General features: G+C 37.9%; 1 protein-coding gene across 1 annotated transcript in view; it reads right to left on the reverse strand.

Annotated features, from left to right (window-relative positions):
• The window catches only part of DNER (delta/notch like EGF repeat containing), a 136,508-nt gene that overhangs the window by 42,888 nt on the left and 74,975 nt on the right, over window positions 1–18,645 (reverse strand). The window contains exon 5 of the mRNA XM_074590885.1: window positions 11,154–11,299. Coding sequence (XP_074446986.1) covers window positions 11,154–11,299 — 146 coding nt within the window. The remainder of the gene's footprint in view (window positions 1–11,153; window positions 11,300–18,645) is intronic.

Below are 18,645 nucleotides of genomic sequence, written 5' to 3' on the forward strand. Positions count from 1 at the left end.
TTTCTTGTTTTCCTGTTCATAACAACAGTAGCTGCCATAAATACATCAACTGCATAAAGTTACTCTTTGAAATACTAAACCTGCACCAATTCTTCAGCTGGAATTTTTAATGCTGTAGGGAATTTCATCTAGATGAGGAGGTTGGGATCAGATCCATGATGTCTAAATCACTATGAATTTTTTCTTCCATTCCAGAAATTACATTCATAGACTGGAATAATTGTGAGAATAAATAATGTGCACATTTAGTGCAATAAGATCCTACTATAAAGATGCATCCTTTATGCGAAGGTCAGGGCTGGGGTCCCAGAGGCTCACTTCAGTGGTACTTCAGTACTGACACACCCCTTCAGTTCTGGTAAAATAGGTCTTCTTCTGAATGTATTTGTTACTTTCTCCAAACCTTGCTGCTTAATAAAAGATCAAAAACACTAGACCTGTTAAAGACCTTAAATACCTATAGTAGGCATGACATGGCACATTTTTGTTAGTAATAAAATGCTTAAGATTAGATTTAAAAAAAAAACAACAATTAGGTCTCTAAGATTGCCAAGGAAGTCTCAAAGAATGGAAGCAAGCTTTCTCATCTGTAGTATGCATTTAGATCAAATATCTTATTTTCTTTGTTCGTTAAACACTAGATGGCAACATCACTCACTCTCAAACATTTCAAAGGCAGATCATTAGGGCTGCAACGCAGCTGTCCCATGCACAAACATTGTCACGCAAAGTACAGAATGTGCATGGAACTAGAAACAAAGAGGTGGGGTGAGTATTTTGTCTTCTATTTTTCACTTGTGTTTGATTCATATGAATAAACAGCTGTGACCTGAGTAGGAAAGAAAATAATCATCTTCACACAAATAAAAAACTTTACTCAGTAAAACGCAGATTGCATTCTTCCTTAAAAATATTACACTGGTAGAGTTTAAACAAGGATTAATATCACACATCTCCAAAACTCAAAATGATGGGTATGTTATTTATCTGGAGTGGCAGAAGTCCCTGCCAGGCATACGGTCTATGCATGCTCTGATATTTGCTCAAGCCCCTTCACAAAAGAGCTCTGAATATCTCACACATTAGCAATGACAGGTTTCCAAACAAGGCTGTGGCTAAACAGAAAGGAAAGACAGGCAAGCAAAACACAGTCAAAAATCGTTATAACCACATAGCACAGTAATTTACTTTGAAGATAATTCATATGAGCTATGTAGGAAAGTGGCTAACAGAGTGAAACAGATAATCACTTTAAGAACTAAACAATTAACTAAATGAACAGTAAATATTTTCACATTTCCATATAGTATTGATGGAAAACACATCAGCGCAGGAGTCACTTTGGTCCCTAGGAACAACAGTGATCAGTGGTTCAAAGTTAGTTTGTCTTCAACATCTCGTATCATCTGTGTCATGCAGTGCCGTTGTGCATATATAGGACCAGGACCCAGGTAAAGAGCACATATAAACCTGTTGCCTGCAGCATCCTTCACAGCTGTTCTAACTCTTACTGATACTAAATTATGGTATTGACTTAAAGTATTTGTTGTCATTTCTGGAATGGAGTGTTGAGTTTAGACTTAATACAAAATCAAGGTTGCTGCCTGTCTCAATAACTCACCTGTTCCGGATGAACAAAGTGAGATACCATAGTCTGAAAAAGTGGTATTTTTTCTTCAAATGGACAAGAATAGAGCACAGCACTGTACCTAGATTCGGTACCCTGTTTGAAGAGATCAAGTCCTGATCTCATCTAAATGTGTTTCTGGTGCTTGCGTACACACTGAAAATGAGAACAGGCTTATCTACATCTATCTGATTCTAAAAACATCCCTAAGCAAGAGAACCAAGAAGTATAACATCCCATCAAAGTTAACTCTGTCAGAACAGAGAGGTACCATGTTTGTTAGGTGGGCTCAGGTTCATGGTAGTTTTATGATAGATCTGAGAGCAAGAGGCAAAGTGCATCGCTACCCGAACCACTCATGGGAGAGGAAGGGAATGTCTGTGCTGTCCACATAGACACAAACGTCATGGCCCTGCCTGCACTAAAATCTAATTTCAAAGCCATGGAAGCTGATTGTTATAAGTATTAATATATTTAAACAATGCAACAATCAGTCATTGCTTCAACAATATTAATGAAATAGGAAGTTAAAAAAAGCTCAGAACATATGGCTATCTCTCTAAGAGTATGATATAAGGATCAATTTACCATAAAGTGTAGTTAACAAAATGGGTTTTGAAAGCAGAAAAGAAAAGCATTGTAACACTTCAAAGTGAAATGTTTAATGACAGATAACAGTTCTGAGATGCAGACAATATTCTGTAGAGAAGATTAGGTGTCATCACTTTTATTAGGCATGTCATCTTCACTTTTCTCAAATGATACTATTAATATTTTTTTTCTGAATAGATTATGTGTACTAGCATATTTGAGGAAAACTAAGTCAAGAAAAAACTACACACTGCAATAATGCTAGTATTAAAGTCACTATCTAAGAATTCCAAAACTACCTTCTATCAATAGACAGTTCATCTGTGTATTTTACTTGATTGTGGGAGTATAAATCTATCATATACCAATTTGGATGGCAATATAATAAACTCTTTAATATAATTTGCTGTTACCCAATCCAATTGTCTGTAAGTGTCGTATTAAAAATATAGTTGGAATATAGTACTTTTTTCCCTATTTTAAGTAAGCAGAGTAATCACATGCTGTGGAACAATTACTAAAATGGTCAAAAATAAAGCATTGTTCACACATTAAGGAAAGGTATAAAATCAAAAGGCTTCTAAGTTAGAATACAGCTGCGGCTGGCATGCGAAGAATTCAACATCTGCGATTTCCTGTACAATATTTCTTGCGAAGCTACACGCGAGAAGGAACGGAATGTGACCTGTAGCCCTGCCCTGTGATGTACATCAGACACGGGAATGAGATGGTACCATGGAACCGATAAGCTGTCTATTTGGTACCCTGAGCCAACATTTTGTCGGATTCTGATGAAATGCTGTCCTTTGTGCAAACTTTGCTCATTATAATGTCATTATAATACCAAAACACACCTCCATCCCAAAGGCTACCTGCCTCTAAGGTGCGACCACTCCTCCTTGAATCTGTGCCCTGAATTGTTCGTAAACTACCCCTTTAAATACGAAGCAAGAGAATTTTACACCAATCATAATAAAAGTATTTATGACTAAAGTCACTCAAACTCCACCTTGAAGGTAAAAAATAGTATAAAAATAGCCCAAGAAAGAGGGGATATCAGGGAAGACACCATCGTGGAGAAGTCAAGGAGGACTCCATCACTGACTGCCTTTGACTTCTGGGACCAGTCGATGGGCTGAGCCTTTCTTCCCCCCCATAGGGACGCCTTTAGGTAAGACTTAGACTGGACCAAGCACTTCCTTGGAAAACTTAGAAATCTCTCTAGAGAATCTCTCTCCTGCATTTATAGCCAGGCTATATTGTTTATAACTTTGTTGTGCATTTTGTATATTTAACAATACTTTTATTTGCACGTGCTTTGCAGACAGTGTATTTATCACCGGCAATCATAAGAACCTATATATCTGTTGTTTAAACAAACTGCACTGTTTAAGTAGCTAGTCATTTCAGTTTCTCATCGAACATGACCAAAGACTCAAGAGTGGCCATGCTAGTTCATGAGCGTGACTAGACTGAAGGTGCAGTCCACTACTAGTGTATCCAAATTGTAACAGTTTAATATATATTAAATGCAATTGGACTGATAGTGGTGAATTGGGCATCACTCAGAATTTAAACCTAGCCGCACCTGGCCCCCCACCTCGGTGAGGAGTGCTAGAAAGCAAGGGGGTTTATTTTCTGCCAAAACTGCTTTGCCCCTTTCTCGCAACAGAAATTTGGCATAGTCAGCAGGATTGCCATGAATAAACTGCTGCAAAAATATGATCGTGCCCCTTTCCCAGGCTGGGAACGAGTGGGCCCAAAAATTTTGTGAGGATGAAAAGAAAGTGGTAGAAGGTATTGAAGAGTGTCAGGCTTCACTAAAGCTCAGAGTGGGAAAGGCAAGGGTGTGATTTGTGCAGTGTTAGGCGCCTGTCTATCTTGTGCACAACAAGAAGCTAGGGAAACCCCTGCTCCTAATCTGATTTCTGCTATAGATGACGCAACTCTGAAATCAGAGAATGAGGTGTTGAAGTCATCATTAGCTTTTCAGAAGGAGACAGGAGAAAAACTAAGAACTCAAGTTGATAAGCTTGTGTGAAAATGGAATGCTTTACTTGGGAGTGAAAAATCTCCAACTTAAAATGTTATTGGAAAGGGTGACTGGGCTCTTAAAAGCAGCCTTCGGCCCAGGTCCAACAAAATTCAAAAGCTAATGTGTTGTCCAAATTCCAGAACCCAGACTGGAGATTTTTGGTCTAACAGTGAGGACGATGAAGAAGATGAGGCGGAAGGGACTTTTACTTTGAAATCCCAAGTCTTTCCTTTACAACCTCTGGTTAAAACTGAAACCGCTGTTGATGATGATGATGAAGTCCACACCACTGTGCGTACTGTTCCGTGGACACCAACAGAGTTGGCAAAAATAAGGGAGAACTATTCAAGGCGGCCAGGAGAGTCAGCTGTTGAGTATGTGTGGTGAGTTTCTTCTGAAGGAGGAAATAGAATTATGTTGAGTGAGGAAGAAGCAGGACACTCCTGGGGACCAGGAGTGTTTTTAACTACTATGCCCGGAGATCATAATTATTCCCCAACCGCTCGAGCAGCCTATTGGGCAGGTGGTATGGATCCGTGAGAGAGCGGGGAGCCATTAGAGATTAGAGCTACGGGCTACACTGATCTGTGTGCAGCAATACGGAAAGCAGCTTGTCTGCAAGCCATGTATGACAGAGAGGAATTTCGGAAATCTCCAATGTCAGCCCCTGTTGACCCCGATTGATTAGCCCCTCTCATCTATGGCCTTCCTGATTGCCTGAATCTGTTTGTTGTCAGCACTCAAGATCGCATACAAGATGTTCCGGGTACTTGTCAGCAGAGCCACCGTCACTACATACCCACCTGGAATGAATATGTACAAGAAATAGACCAATACAAGTGCCGAATGGTCTGGGCCAGCCTAACTAGTGAAAAATCCTCCAAACACCCCCAAAAGGTTCACCAAGTCCAAACTCATGCTCAAAACCCTAAATCAGATGAAAGATTAAGCCTGATAAGGACCAAAATGAGTTGTGGCTTAAAGGCCTAGAACTGGAGGTACCCCGACAATTCTTGCACGGTGTCCCTGTGGGAGATCTCCATACACTGGTCCAATCTCTAACTAGAAGGAATAATTTGGCTGGACAGAAAAGTCTAACCAGAGAGGCCCCAAGCCATGAGAAAATTGTGCCTTCTGCACCAGAGCGTAACTTGACTGATTCGTCAGAGTCCCAGCCAAAAATCTCCTATCCCCAGGGAGGGCAGTGAGCCACCCTGCCCAGCGGGTACTAACGATTCAATGGCTCTCTCATAAAGACTCCAAATCTGTTATTGTCATTCCTGTTAGACCCTGGAAGATGTCGGTAAACTTTGTTATTGATACCAGAGCCCAAACGTCTGCAATCACTAACAAAACGGCACAACTTCTAGGTATAAATCCCACCCGACGCAGAGTCAACTTCACAGGAATTGATGGCGTGGTAAAAACATGCCCCACCGCAAAAACTAACCTCTGGTTGCCAGGAGAACAACGAATGACTAGGGCAGAAGTGTTAGTGGGTGCCTTGCGTACTAACCTCCTAGGATTTGATGTGCTGCGTGGGCAAATGTGGAAAGTTCCAGATGGAACTGTATGGAGTTTTGTAGGACGCAAAAAGGGATTGGACACGGGGAAATTGAGACTATTGGAAACTTCCATACCTTTACCTCCCTCTAAAATCACCAACGTTCAGCAATATCCACTGCCTGCAGCTGCACTTGCAGGAGTTAAAGGGGTGGTATTAGATTTGTAAAAAAGATGCATCATTAAGAGAACTCATTCGCCTTCTAATTCACCGGTGTGGCCAGTAAAGAAACCAACCAGGCAATGGCATTTCACAGTAGATTACCGAAAGTTAAATACCAATACTGCACACCTGACTGCCGTGGTTCCGAATATCGCTGAAATTGCAACAATGATACAAGTAGCTGCCCATTCTTGGATGGCTGCCTTAGATGTTAAAGACATGTTCTTTATGATTCCCCTCCTTGAGCAGGACAAAGCACGGTTCGCATTCACATGGAAAGGAATCCAATATACTTTTAACTGACTTCCACAAAGATACAAACATTCCCCCACTATTGCTCACAATGCTTTAGCTAAAGTCCTATCAGAGATTCCTGTTTCACAGGGATGTACGGTATACCAATATATTGATGACATCCTAATAGGGGGAGAGAGCCAAGAAAGTGTAAAAGACATGACGGAAAACATCCAAGAAACACTACTTGATTTAGGATTGGAAATTCCAGACTCAAAGTGTCAGGGACCTGCACAGGAAGTTAAATTTCTGGGGGTCTGGTGGATTAAAGGAGCTGCTTCTGTCCCTCAGGATACCCTGAAAAAAATAGAACATGGACAGAATCCATCCAGCGCGAAGGAGTTACAGCAAGTTCTGGGAACTTTAAGTTATTGGTGTAAACACATCCCTGGCTTTTCCATCATTGCTTGCCCCCTTTATAATTTGCTCAAAAAGGGTAAATCCTGCGAATAGACTGACCAACATACTAATGCACTGGAACTGCTAATAAAGGAGCTAAGGTTATTCCAACAACTTGGTCCTGTACATCCAACTGCCCCTGTCCATGTAGAAAGGGGGTTCAGTGAACATGGTTCTCATTGCAACTTATGGCAGAAGGGACCAGCAGGACCAGAAAGACCACTGGAATTTAGCTCTCGCTCCTTTAATGATACTGAGAGCAGATATTCAGACCTTGAGAAGGGTTTACTGTCCCTAGTGCAAGCGTTGCAACGAGCAGAGCAAATAAGAAGAGAACAGAGTGTGATCATTCGGGGACCTTTCCGCCTCCTAGATGTGGTCCACAAAGGAACAGCACCACCAGCCGGCATTGCCCAGAAACCGACAGTTCGAAAGTGGTATGCTTATTTAGAAGGCATTAATGAAATCATGCCAGTCTCTGAAGGTAGTGTTAAAGTATCCAAGCTGCAAAAGGATATAGATGGTGCCCTATTGTTCCGATCTCCGCCAAACAGACCATGTCCGATCCAAGAAGGACCTCCTCTGAAGGAAGGCAGTGATGTTACTGGGGTGTGGTTTACTGATGCGTCATCTCACCGTGAGAACAATAAGTGGAAATACAAGGCCGTAGCACTGGAAGTAGCAACAGGAGAAAGAGCAACTGAAACTGGAGAAGGTAGTGCACAAGTAGGGGAACCCAGAGCTGTCCTACTAGCTGCACAACATGGGGCTAGTTACATTTACACTGACTGATATGCTGTTTATTTTCTGCCAAAACCTCTTTGCCCCTTTCTCGCAACACATGCTCATCAGATTCTAAATTTCAGACAAGAGATACGATAAAAGCTCACTTTTTTTTTTTAAACTATAGTAAAGAAGTTGTTAAGATGACCAGAACAAAATAAATGTCTACTCTTTCTCTTGCTGAGAAAGACTTTCAGTATTTATTACAATTGACAGTGAGTTGCTGTAATATTTGAGGAAAACATTGATGCATGATAATTACATAGCTTGTATTTAGGACTATAGTGTACTTAGGAAACAAAGTACATATGCAGGAGAGCATGCCTTTAGGTATAAATGAGGTTTTTTTATAATTAGCTTTTCTACAAACATAATCAAGTGGATCTATCCCAAAGCTTCTAACCCATATAGAAGACATGGAAGTCATCACTATTCAGTTCAATACATTATTTCTCAGTGCAGAGGCCAATAATTTTGGTATAAATCTCAAAGGTTCTAATTCTAGCAATAAAATTTCGTATTTACACAGTTAGCTCTTCCATATTTTCCATGGGCAAGCTGAAGTTACAGAACAGAGCAATCCGCAAAAGAAATCATTTTATCCCCATACGTAAGCAAAATTGAGGCTTTCAAACCCAATGGATGGCCAAAGTTCACTTGACAATCCTACACTGAATCAGAAATTCAAATTTCTGGTCTCTCTCTTTGGATTAATACCAAGATTTTTCCTCTTCCATTCACAGATTAGTGGTTTGAGGACAACTTATTCTGGTGTAAAGCTGAGTACATAAATGTGAAAGTGGTATTTATATTGTAGTGATGCCAAGACCAGCATTAGCCTTCTGACATATTACCACTTCTCTTGTGGAAGAATGGCAAGCATGGCAGCAAAGCAGAGGTACAAAGCTCATACAAATGAAGGAAAAGGCATCCCTTTGACTCAGCATCACCTCACTTCACAGAACTTTGTTTGAAGTGGTGAATTTTATGTTCCTTTCAGAAGGAACAATAAATGAAAAAGAAACTTCTGCCATTAAAAGCTTTCCATTTCATATCCACACTCTATAAAAAGCTTCTAGCTGAGTAGAAGCTAAGTTGTGTATCAGTAAGGAATGAGTAAAAACTGGCCAAGACTTCCAGGTTAGACCAGAATCCATTTGTTTATAGTTTTATGCATTCCAGAGGTAGCGGTATGCCACTGCACTTATATCACTGCAGACTGTTAATTACTTTCAACTTTCCCATTAAGCAGATGTGTTACTACATTCTTTTATATTAAACTAGATTTGGAATAAAAATATGAAGTACATAAAAACACAAAGACAATCATTAATCTTCTTGGCACTGGAAGCAACGACTATAGCCAGCAGAGCTCTTTGCGTAAAAGAGCTAATACCATGAATAAGCTTCTAAGAAGTTGATTTGCGTCCTGCAAGACTAGATTGTGCAAAACAGAATGAATTATAAGTAAAAACAAACAGCAAATCACAAAGGGCATGTTGTAAATCTAAAGAAAATTAAAGTTTCAGTTCTGCAAAATGAAGTGCAGACAATGTGTCTTGTGGGAAACTGACACAATGGTTGGTACACGTCGAGCACGTAATCTTGGCAGTTGTTTGCTCCATCGTAAGGGAAATCACCAAGACATTTTAGGACATATTTCACCTAAAATGAGTTAAACAATGTCAAAAAACACCCTGCTTAATGGAATATGCACCTTCTATTTTTACCTATATTGTTTGTGCTATGCTTGAATCAATTCTACTATGTAACTAATAAGCTAAAGAGTAAGGAAAGCTGATAGATTTGAAAAACGTTATGGACAAACAGACAACATGACATATTTTTGAACAATCCTAAATTTTTCTATTAATTTTCCAGGGAAAGCAACAAACTACATGTGCATGAGGAGAGGTCATTTATCACTAACAGTTCTAGTCTTAACATAAAAAACTTTCGATGGCAAGATTAAAGGTGGCGACGTACAGGTACTGATTTATCTTTTTATGAGGGACATAACAGCTCCTCTATCTTGCCATGAAGCCAATTTGTCTTTCTTTGTAAATATCATTTTATTTTACTTGCCGTGTCTCCAACATTTATAAAACATGGATAATTATTAAAGGCCAAATATACATTTTCCTTAATACAGAAAAGCATTAATGCTTCTGCATAGATACAGGAAATAATTTATTTTTGTTTTGTGACATATTACGTGCAATAAGAGAAAGAAATTAGAGATATAAAAATGGACAAACATAAAAAAATAGAAAATAAGGTTGTTTATCAAAGGGTTTAACTCTCGACAAAAATTAGAAAAAGGTGACATTTTGATATGCTGTTATATATAGTAAATATATTATTTACAATTGTGAATATATTACTTACATAAATCAAATTCAAGATGCTGACTTCATAAAACAAATATGTTAAATATAGTAAAGCAGAAAAAACTAAACTGGACTAGGCAACAGGACACTGTATCCGAATGAATAATTTATTTGTATACCAGCCAGATGGTGAGGTAGAGTAGCACTTACTTCTAAACACATCTCTCAATAAGTGCATTCACACGTTACCTCAAGATTTTTAAAATTTAATTTTTGAGAAATAAAGTAGATGCTTAATTCTTCCAGATGTTACCACTGCCATGCATATATAGATTACTGTAGCAATTTAATTATTGTTGTTACAATTCAAAACACCATTTTTCTATCAAACATGCTTATTGAGAATTTAAATCAGGAAGTGCTAGCAGATGAACTAACAGTGAATTCCCTAAATATGCCAAATTTTCTATGCTCACAGCAGGCTCACAGCTGTTAATATTTACTCAACAGTTACTATTGCTTTTATATCCCAAATGAATTTAATAAAACCAAAGATTAACTGTGCATATTTGTGCTGTAAATTACTTTTAATCCATAAAATTAAAAAAAAAAAACCACGTATAGAAGGTAACAGAGAATACAGGATCTCGTTCACAGAAGGCTGGTTTTGTAAAAGCAGTAAGCAGACTGCAAATTCGACACATTTGTTTTTTATTTTCTCATGTTACTAGATGGCACAAATAATTCACGGTGGCCAGTGGAATTGCTGTCACTGTTGCAATCTCTTGGTGCAGTACCATGTAAAGGAGAAAGCTGTACAGGAAAACTTCCAAACATTACCAAATTACTCCGTTCTGTTTCTTCTCATAATTATGCTCAGACAATTCCGTTGCACCGATCAGTGATTTCTGAGCAAGCAATTATCGAGACATGGAGAGATAAGTACTAGATTAAATCAGACCTAAAACCAAAAGAAGGTTGAAGACTTCACAAACTGGAACATACTGGTCTGGAGACTGGGCATCCCAAGTGCCACCACGCGCTCCTCACCTCACAGAGGAATATTCTTGTGTAGTGACAGTAAGATGCACAACGCATTACCTTATACCTAATTTGAATAATTGTTTTTATTGCCCAGGTAGGGTATCTTTGTATCTCACGTCAGTCATTTTCTTACTTCTAAGTGCTTGATTTTTAAGAATAGCAAATAAACACATTGTTACTATTTAGTAACACCTGTGAGCTTTTGAAGCCTATTACACAGCAGCAAGGTATGCATACACTCAGAGGAACAAGTACAATTTACCCTGCATTTATATTATCACGGAATTTTCACCCTACAGGAAGGTCTTGATAAATTCATCTTACCTCATCTGGTTTGGTGATACATTTTCCTTTCCCCGAACACTGGATGTTATCTGAATGGCTTCCCACAGGCATGCAGGTACTGACTTTCACTATCACAGTCAAGCGTAGAGCCACAATGCATTTAGTAACTGAATCGTTCAAAAAACCTTAAAAAAACCCCAAAACATTATTCTTACTATATGAGAAAATACGCTAATACATATTAATGCTCTACTGCTAGACAAATAAATAAAACTGATTGAAACAAACTGTCAACTAAGAACATCGTTGGTCATATGTCATACACTCCTGTCTAAAAGCAATGCATGTAAATACAGATTAGAATGTAGTTTGGAAACGAACACTCATTATATTGATTAACAAAAGGAAGGCAGGCTGGTGAAACAGACCTAATTCCAGACCTCTAATCCGCTATCATATTTTAGGTCTCTAATAATCAAATGCTGCTATCTTTTTGGTGAGTTAAAAATATATTTCCTGAAGTTTTTCAGTGACAAGGAATAGTAAAATCAAATTCTGTGGAGAAAAAATTTTAAGTGAATTTCCAGAAGTTACTTCAGAGCTAAAAAGCACACAGATCATAAACTGCATCACACTGGTAACAGATGGACAACCCCTTTGGCTGCATTTTTTATGAAGTTTGCAAGAACAGACATACACAGCTTGACAGCATCTCTTTGTATATATTTGCAATACAAGTATTATTGAATGTCTGATCTGATCACTCTGTAAGGTGATATACTAGGTATAGACAAACAAAACATGAAAACGTGAACATTTGATAAGGAAGACGAAAATTCATGAACGTCTGGTTGGCACCTGTAATTGCATGGAATTAAAAAAATGGCCGAAAGCTATTAAAACACAGTGGAGCATAACAACATCCATATCACCCGTATTTCTAACAGATATACCTGGAAAATAAAGTACATACACAGCCCATGACGTACACAATTAAGTCAGAGTTCACGTCAAAATACACACAGCCTGCAGCTCTCCTTCACTTGTGCTTGGACTGCATTGTTCCACCACAGTGATTAGACTCCTGGGCTCCAGCCCTTCCGTGCGAGGCATCAGTTAGCTGTTTTGTTGTGGGCGCTTGTGGCAGAATAAATGCGCAGTGACATAAACGTGCGTTTGGTATAGGGCATATACTGCATGCAGAATATATGCATTAAAAAAACCAAAGATACTTCCATAAATTGTCAAACTTAAATTTGACGGACTGTCCTCAATGTAGGTAGACTTCTAAGGGTCTAAGACTGTTTGTAATATCAGTATGGAAAGTTACAGACGCAGAACCATTGCAGGATTATACTTTTCTTTAGAAATTAATAGAGAGAGAATTTAAGTAAAATTCAATGCTTTTTTTAATCTAAATATCCTTAATTTTTAAAAGAATGACAGTAAATAGATGCAGGAAGTGTTTGACATAGAATGCTTTTTCTAATATATTCCACTTTAAATTCTAGAATCCATTCACAGCCTAAATCTCAAAGGAACTTCAAAGACACGGTCTAGCTTCTTGCATTATAGACTGGAGATAGCATAGTATTTAGTCAAGCAGAAAAAAAATAGTACAAAATATTTGTAATGAACAGCAATAAACCGAGGTTTCATGAAACGCTCTGAACTGCAGGTGAATTCTCTTTTCAGAACAGCTGCTAAACATTACTTACATTCTGCATGTGAAAGTGTCAAGCATGACTATTTCTACAAATTCCGTAGAAAATCATATGGAAGACTTCCATTCTTTGCTCTTAATTTTTAGATTTCACTTTTTATAGTTCTGTACCCTTTGAACAATTAGTTTTCTGTGCTAGAAACAATGATCCCTAAACCATATCTTCAAAGCAGGAAAATCTCACATCCAATACAGATGCCATCAGCTTGAGTTTAGCATCTACAAGGTAGCTAAATATTCTAAGAGATAGATTAAGAAAAAAAAATATTCAGAATGGTTCCAAATGTTTTGGCTAGGGAAGATTACTGTAATCTGCTGACCTCTTCAAAGCAAGCCAATTTATTCTGGCCTTAATAAACACTCCATTTTTACCCATCTGTTCAAAGATGCAGCCAGAATTATTTCCTTTAACAATTGAATGCGATTGTCACTGGCAGTTATGCAATTGTATGTGAATGCTTGGAAGAATGTGGTATTTAGAATACGTCTTTGGGTTCACATTTGCTTGTCTGAAGCAGATTGTTACATATTCTTCAGGACAGTTCCCTAAAGGAATATTAAATCAACCTTCTTTGTACTTTGAGTCTCGTTACTATTTTGGTACCAAAAGCCCGTAAGCAAACCACTGAAAAAAGTCATTATTCCCAGTGGAATGCCACACATTCTCCTGTAATTTCAAATTATCTCACGTAATTTCCAAAGACTAGAAAAATAAAAACACAACTATTTATTTTCACTCTATATAAGTTGCATACGACTTTGAGACCTCTGGGTTTTAAAGCTAAAGGAAGCTTGTCTGATCATCTAAATATGACTCCCTGCTTAACTCAGGTCATAGCACTTCAATTAATTTCTTCTCCAATTCCCGTAACAGCAATGGAACTAGAGTGAGTTTTAAGTTCTATTTTTAACTTCTAGGTAGGAGAATAATTTCAGAAGCATGTTTACAGCTCCCTTCATCTAAGGTCTGGAGAAAAACATTACAGCTGTTTAAAGCAAAAGGTAATTTTGTTCAGTTTAACTTTTCTGGTTTTCTAAAGCTAGTTAAAGCACAGTGACATCAGAGCATTTTAGGTTGAAGAATTCAGGGTTGAACTATTTACAGTAATAATATGGAAACAGTTTTAAAACCTAATAAATCATAATGTGATGTGAGTAGTCACTTAGATTGCAGCGCAGATATTTTCAAGCTTTGTGCATGCACAGTTGGTAGTCTGAGAAATGCCTGCATGATTTCATTGGCAGTACGCATGGTAAAATACACTACAGCTCATTCCACCCCGGCAGCTTCACCTACTTATGCCTAGGAGCACAAACTGCGTATGCTCCTGTTTCTCTCACATCAAGAATGTTAAGAATGAAAAATAAAGAATACATTGCCCTGTTGCATATCATGCTAATGGAAGGCATAAGACTCAACCTCAAATCGTAACTAACTCTTGCTGCGTACTCAATGCTATTACACACACGGAAGCTCGCCTGTTGCAATTGCCTCCAACGTGTTTCTCTGTATTCCAATCTTAACATATATTCAGCTATCGTTGAAACAATAGATTATCATTTTACATCAGAAATATATAATAGTTCCCTAAATTAAAGTTCTGATTCGCTAAAGTATAGGTCTTAGAGTCCACCTAAAGGTTTCTTGGATAAGAGAGAACAACTGTCAAGGGTTTGGGCACTCACTTACAATGAAGCATCAGTCCCCAAGTTTTCAACTTATTTTTAGCATGGTTTCCCAAGGAAATGAGACAGCAGTGGGATGTCTATCAGTTTCCATCTGTTCTCTTTTTCTCTCTCAACACTTTCCCACACCAAAAGCTTTTGGGGTCAGTAGCCAACTTCAACATCTTGCAAAGCAGTGGAGTTCTCAAAGACACTAAGTGCCTACAGCTTCCCTGCACAGTATATAACCATGGCACTAATGGGTAGGAAAATGAAAAAGGTCCCCAGAATAAGGTGATGTCATTTCTTCACCCCATTCCCAGTGTACAGTACAGTCAGTTATTCATTACGTGGAAAATGGGAAACTGGGATATATACAAATGGAATAAAACCAGATAGTATCAGTCCTTCAGGAGCAAAGCAGTGGTATCGGGTGTGCACCATATCTTCGGTTCATGTCATGTAGTAACATAATGAAGCTATTATATTTCCAGACCTGATTTCAGTCTCCAGAAACAATACGGCTGCTATCAGAGCATATTGAACCATAGTTTATAAATCTTAGTGGCCCAGGATAGAAGCTACATAAGTATGTCTGCTAGTTCATTCACAGATAGTAGCAAGTTACAGAATTAACCTAAAGAATAAAAGAGCCAAGAAGAATTTTCTCTTTGAACACATCTCTCATCATGTTATCCACCAAGCTAAACAGGAGTCATCAATATGCTCAATCTTTTCTTTTGTGGACATTGAACTTTGCAGACATAAGAATAATTTAAAGAAAGCAAGCCGGGGAGTGGGGAGCAGAACCACTAAATTTTGATTACAGTACTCACCAGAAAAAGAACAAAGGGAGACTTGAATTCTAGTCCTTCCTCCTAAAATTAAGTCCAAATTTTATCCAACATTATTTCACTTCGATAGCACTCACACTGTCCATGTATCATATGGTAAGGCTAACATTCAAGGCCATGAAGACCACAGGCGTCTAACCACCACCATGCATAAGTGCCTTTTTTGATCTAAGCATAAAGTAGTAAATTCAGTTTGACTACACAAACCAATTTACCTCTCTTATGGCACTGTATATCACAGTCTCAAACAGTGGTTATTGATCTAGCAAATCTAAGAGCTCAATCTTTCCAATCATTCATGGAAGTCATGTTAACTCATTTTAGAGACCTAAAAAATGAAGAAACGTAACAAGATGCTCTGTAGATGCACTTGATTGTGAAAATTTACCTTTACATGTTGAAATAATAGAGGCATGCTTTTAATTTACAAATAGACAATCATGTATCACCTTTTCCATGACCCGAATGAGCAGGATCATTAATGCCTGTCAATACACTTAGAGCCCTGACACTAACACCGTTCTACCGAATTTGGAAAAACGGGTCAGGAATCCTTTCCTAGCTTGCCTTAGGATGATTATCATACATAAGCAGAAAACAAGAAGTGAGAAACAGGTAGTCAATGACATTTGCAATCTTTGGTGCAGTACTTCCCATGCCATCAGTACCATAGGATACTTGTACTGAAAAGCTGAGATCATTCTCTAATGATACTGCTAGGCAACATAGCATCTGGGGATACAAAAATACAGCTGCAATAACAAAAGTGCTATTTTGTCCACAAATAGCACTACTTATAAGTTGTACAACTCTCCCAAATTCCATATAGATCAGCATGCTTACTGTGCTTTGTCACAGAAGCTTTGGTCAGATACTGCTTTTGAAAGTATATATAGATTTTAGTAAGGATCAGTTCAAGAACTGTTTCAAATACTTTATTTTTCAAAAATTCACATAAAACAGCAATTTAAAGAACTTTTTGTTGTTAAGTGACTAAAACTTCTCTTTTTTTTTTTTTCTTCTCCAAATTGATATTGTAGTCATATTCAATTTAAAAATAGATATGCTTTCTTCCTTCACTACCAACACTGAAAACTCATCCTGGGCTCCGAAAAATCAAACATATACTTTCTTCTCAGACATAACAATCATTACAATGATAAAGATAAACGTGCTGCTGGTCAAGTTTCTCAGTAAGATCATTGCAATTCTATTAGAGGCAGATTGACAATAATAGTATTACACAGGTGTAACAGAAAGCAAAATTTGGGTGTCGGAAAATAATTATCAAAACTTTGGAAGAAATAGGACACAGCTTGACTTTCAAGCTGGAGCTCAGTTTTGCAGGACTGACAGTTAAAATATATTTATATTTATGAACGGAACAATCCAGTTGGATTCACTTAGCATAGAAAAATCCCCAATACATGTTCCATTACATTCGTTCTATGACAAATGGCAATTTCTGAATTTTACTGTTACTAAAAAATTACCCAAGTTAATAGCTTGACTGGACCAAAACCCATGATAGGATTATGAACTAGTCAGCTAGCAAGGGTACACACTTACACTTATGAAACCACTTGCATACAGCTTATTAAGGAGACGTGACAGTAGCTTAGTGTCACCTTCTGTCGTGCCTTCAAGGACTCCGCTTACTGTCCAAAATAATGGTGAAAGCCCAGTGAAGGGTGACAAGACTAATCTTCTAATAGATTTCCTGTGTCGCAATTTCCCCATTACGTGCCTATTTATCAGCATCTTCACAATGCTACCAAGCTGGTTGTGAACTATTTTGGGCACAAATGTAGACCACCAGAATCTCTGATACCACACTTCACAAAAGCAGCTAAGTGTGGTGGAATACAAATGACACAGCTGGGACTGCGATAAGGGTAGCTGCAGTACATTGTAAGGCAAGGTTAGCTAGGATTTATCTATAGCGACTGGGTTCAACTTAAAGATTTATGAGTGGCTACCTGACATTTAAATACACTGTACAGTATGTTACACTACTAGCTGAAGATCTCAAAGCATTTTACAAGCATTATTAAAACATACCTCGCACTTTCTTTTAAGTTATGCGTTAGTATCCTTATTTTACAGATGAGGTTAAGCAGACTGTCCAAGATCTCACAGTACAAACAACTACATGATCAACTGAAAGTAAATATCTTGACTGTGAATTGGTCACAAAAGTCATATTTGAAGGAAGAGACATCTTAAAAATAAACAAACAAACAAAAAGTATTTCACCAAGCATTACAAATTTGAGCAGATGAACCTCCAAAGACAGACTAGAAAAATAACTGTTACTTCCTGGAAGTGACAGTGAATAAATATTAATTTTGAATAATTTACTGATTAATTAAAGACTACTCTAAAGAGTAAAAATTATTTAGATGGTAGCTTAAAACATAATACAAAGTATAAAAAAGTTATTAGTCTAATGTTTACATCTACTTGTATGTGAGACAAGGTACACATGACTTGATCATGAAGGGCAGGGCAGGATATTGATTTTTATCATATTTATAAAGATATCCTTTCTTATATAGTCTAACAGCATTCTTCAGAATGGTTTAGATTTCAGCTGAATGATTAACATTTTGCCTTATAAGGCCATCTTTTAAAAAAGTCATTGAAATTAACACTTTAATGAACTTTTTACACTGTTCGCACTTTTGCTGCTGCTGTTATTGTTTATCAAAAGGCCGTTTTCTGCAAGGTTAGCTCTTACACCCAGAACCCCAGGGAAATGTTCACAGTTGAGCACAATACTCAATACGCCTACAATACAGCCCTTCCAGGCAAATTGCACACGGGGAAAATGAAAACGCCATTAACTGGAGCAGTTGTCACCAAATTCCCCCAGCAGCAAGGCTGACTTGCACAAAAGCAATAGTCACACACTTGTCACTGTACATCGGCTGAGCAGCAGAACTCCCTGAACACTCCAACCGCCCCATGTGCAAGGCAATGATGTGACTTAATTTAGTCCAGAGTGAAAGAGGGTTAAGTCAAATGACTGCGCATATGCCATGGGCTAGGAGCTCACGCAGACGCTCAGCTGACACGTGGTAACTTGTTATAGCTAGAGTAACTTGATTACGTGGCTTTCAGTGAATTCAATTCACACATCTCCTATTATGAAATAAAATTGTCCTATTTAATTTTTGCTTAAGTAAAAACAATTTCAACATGCAGCAAACTGCTTTCTTTCGATGGAAATATGTGCATGTTTTAAATACATGTAACAACACAAAATGCACCATCCAAAAGACACAGT

Source organism: Larus michahellis, chromosome 6, assembly GCF_964199755.1.
Source record: "Larus michahellis chromosome 6, bLarMic1.1, whole genome shotgun sequence".
Taxonomy (NCBI): Eukaryota; Metazoa; Chordata; class Aves; order Charadriiformes; family Laridae; genus Larus; species Larus michahellis.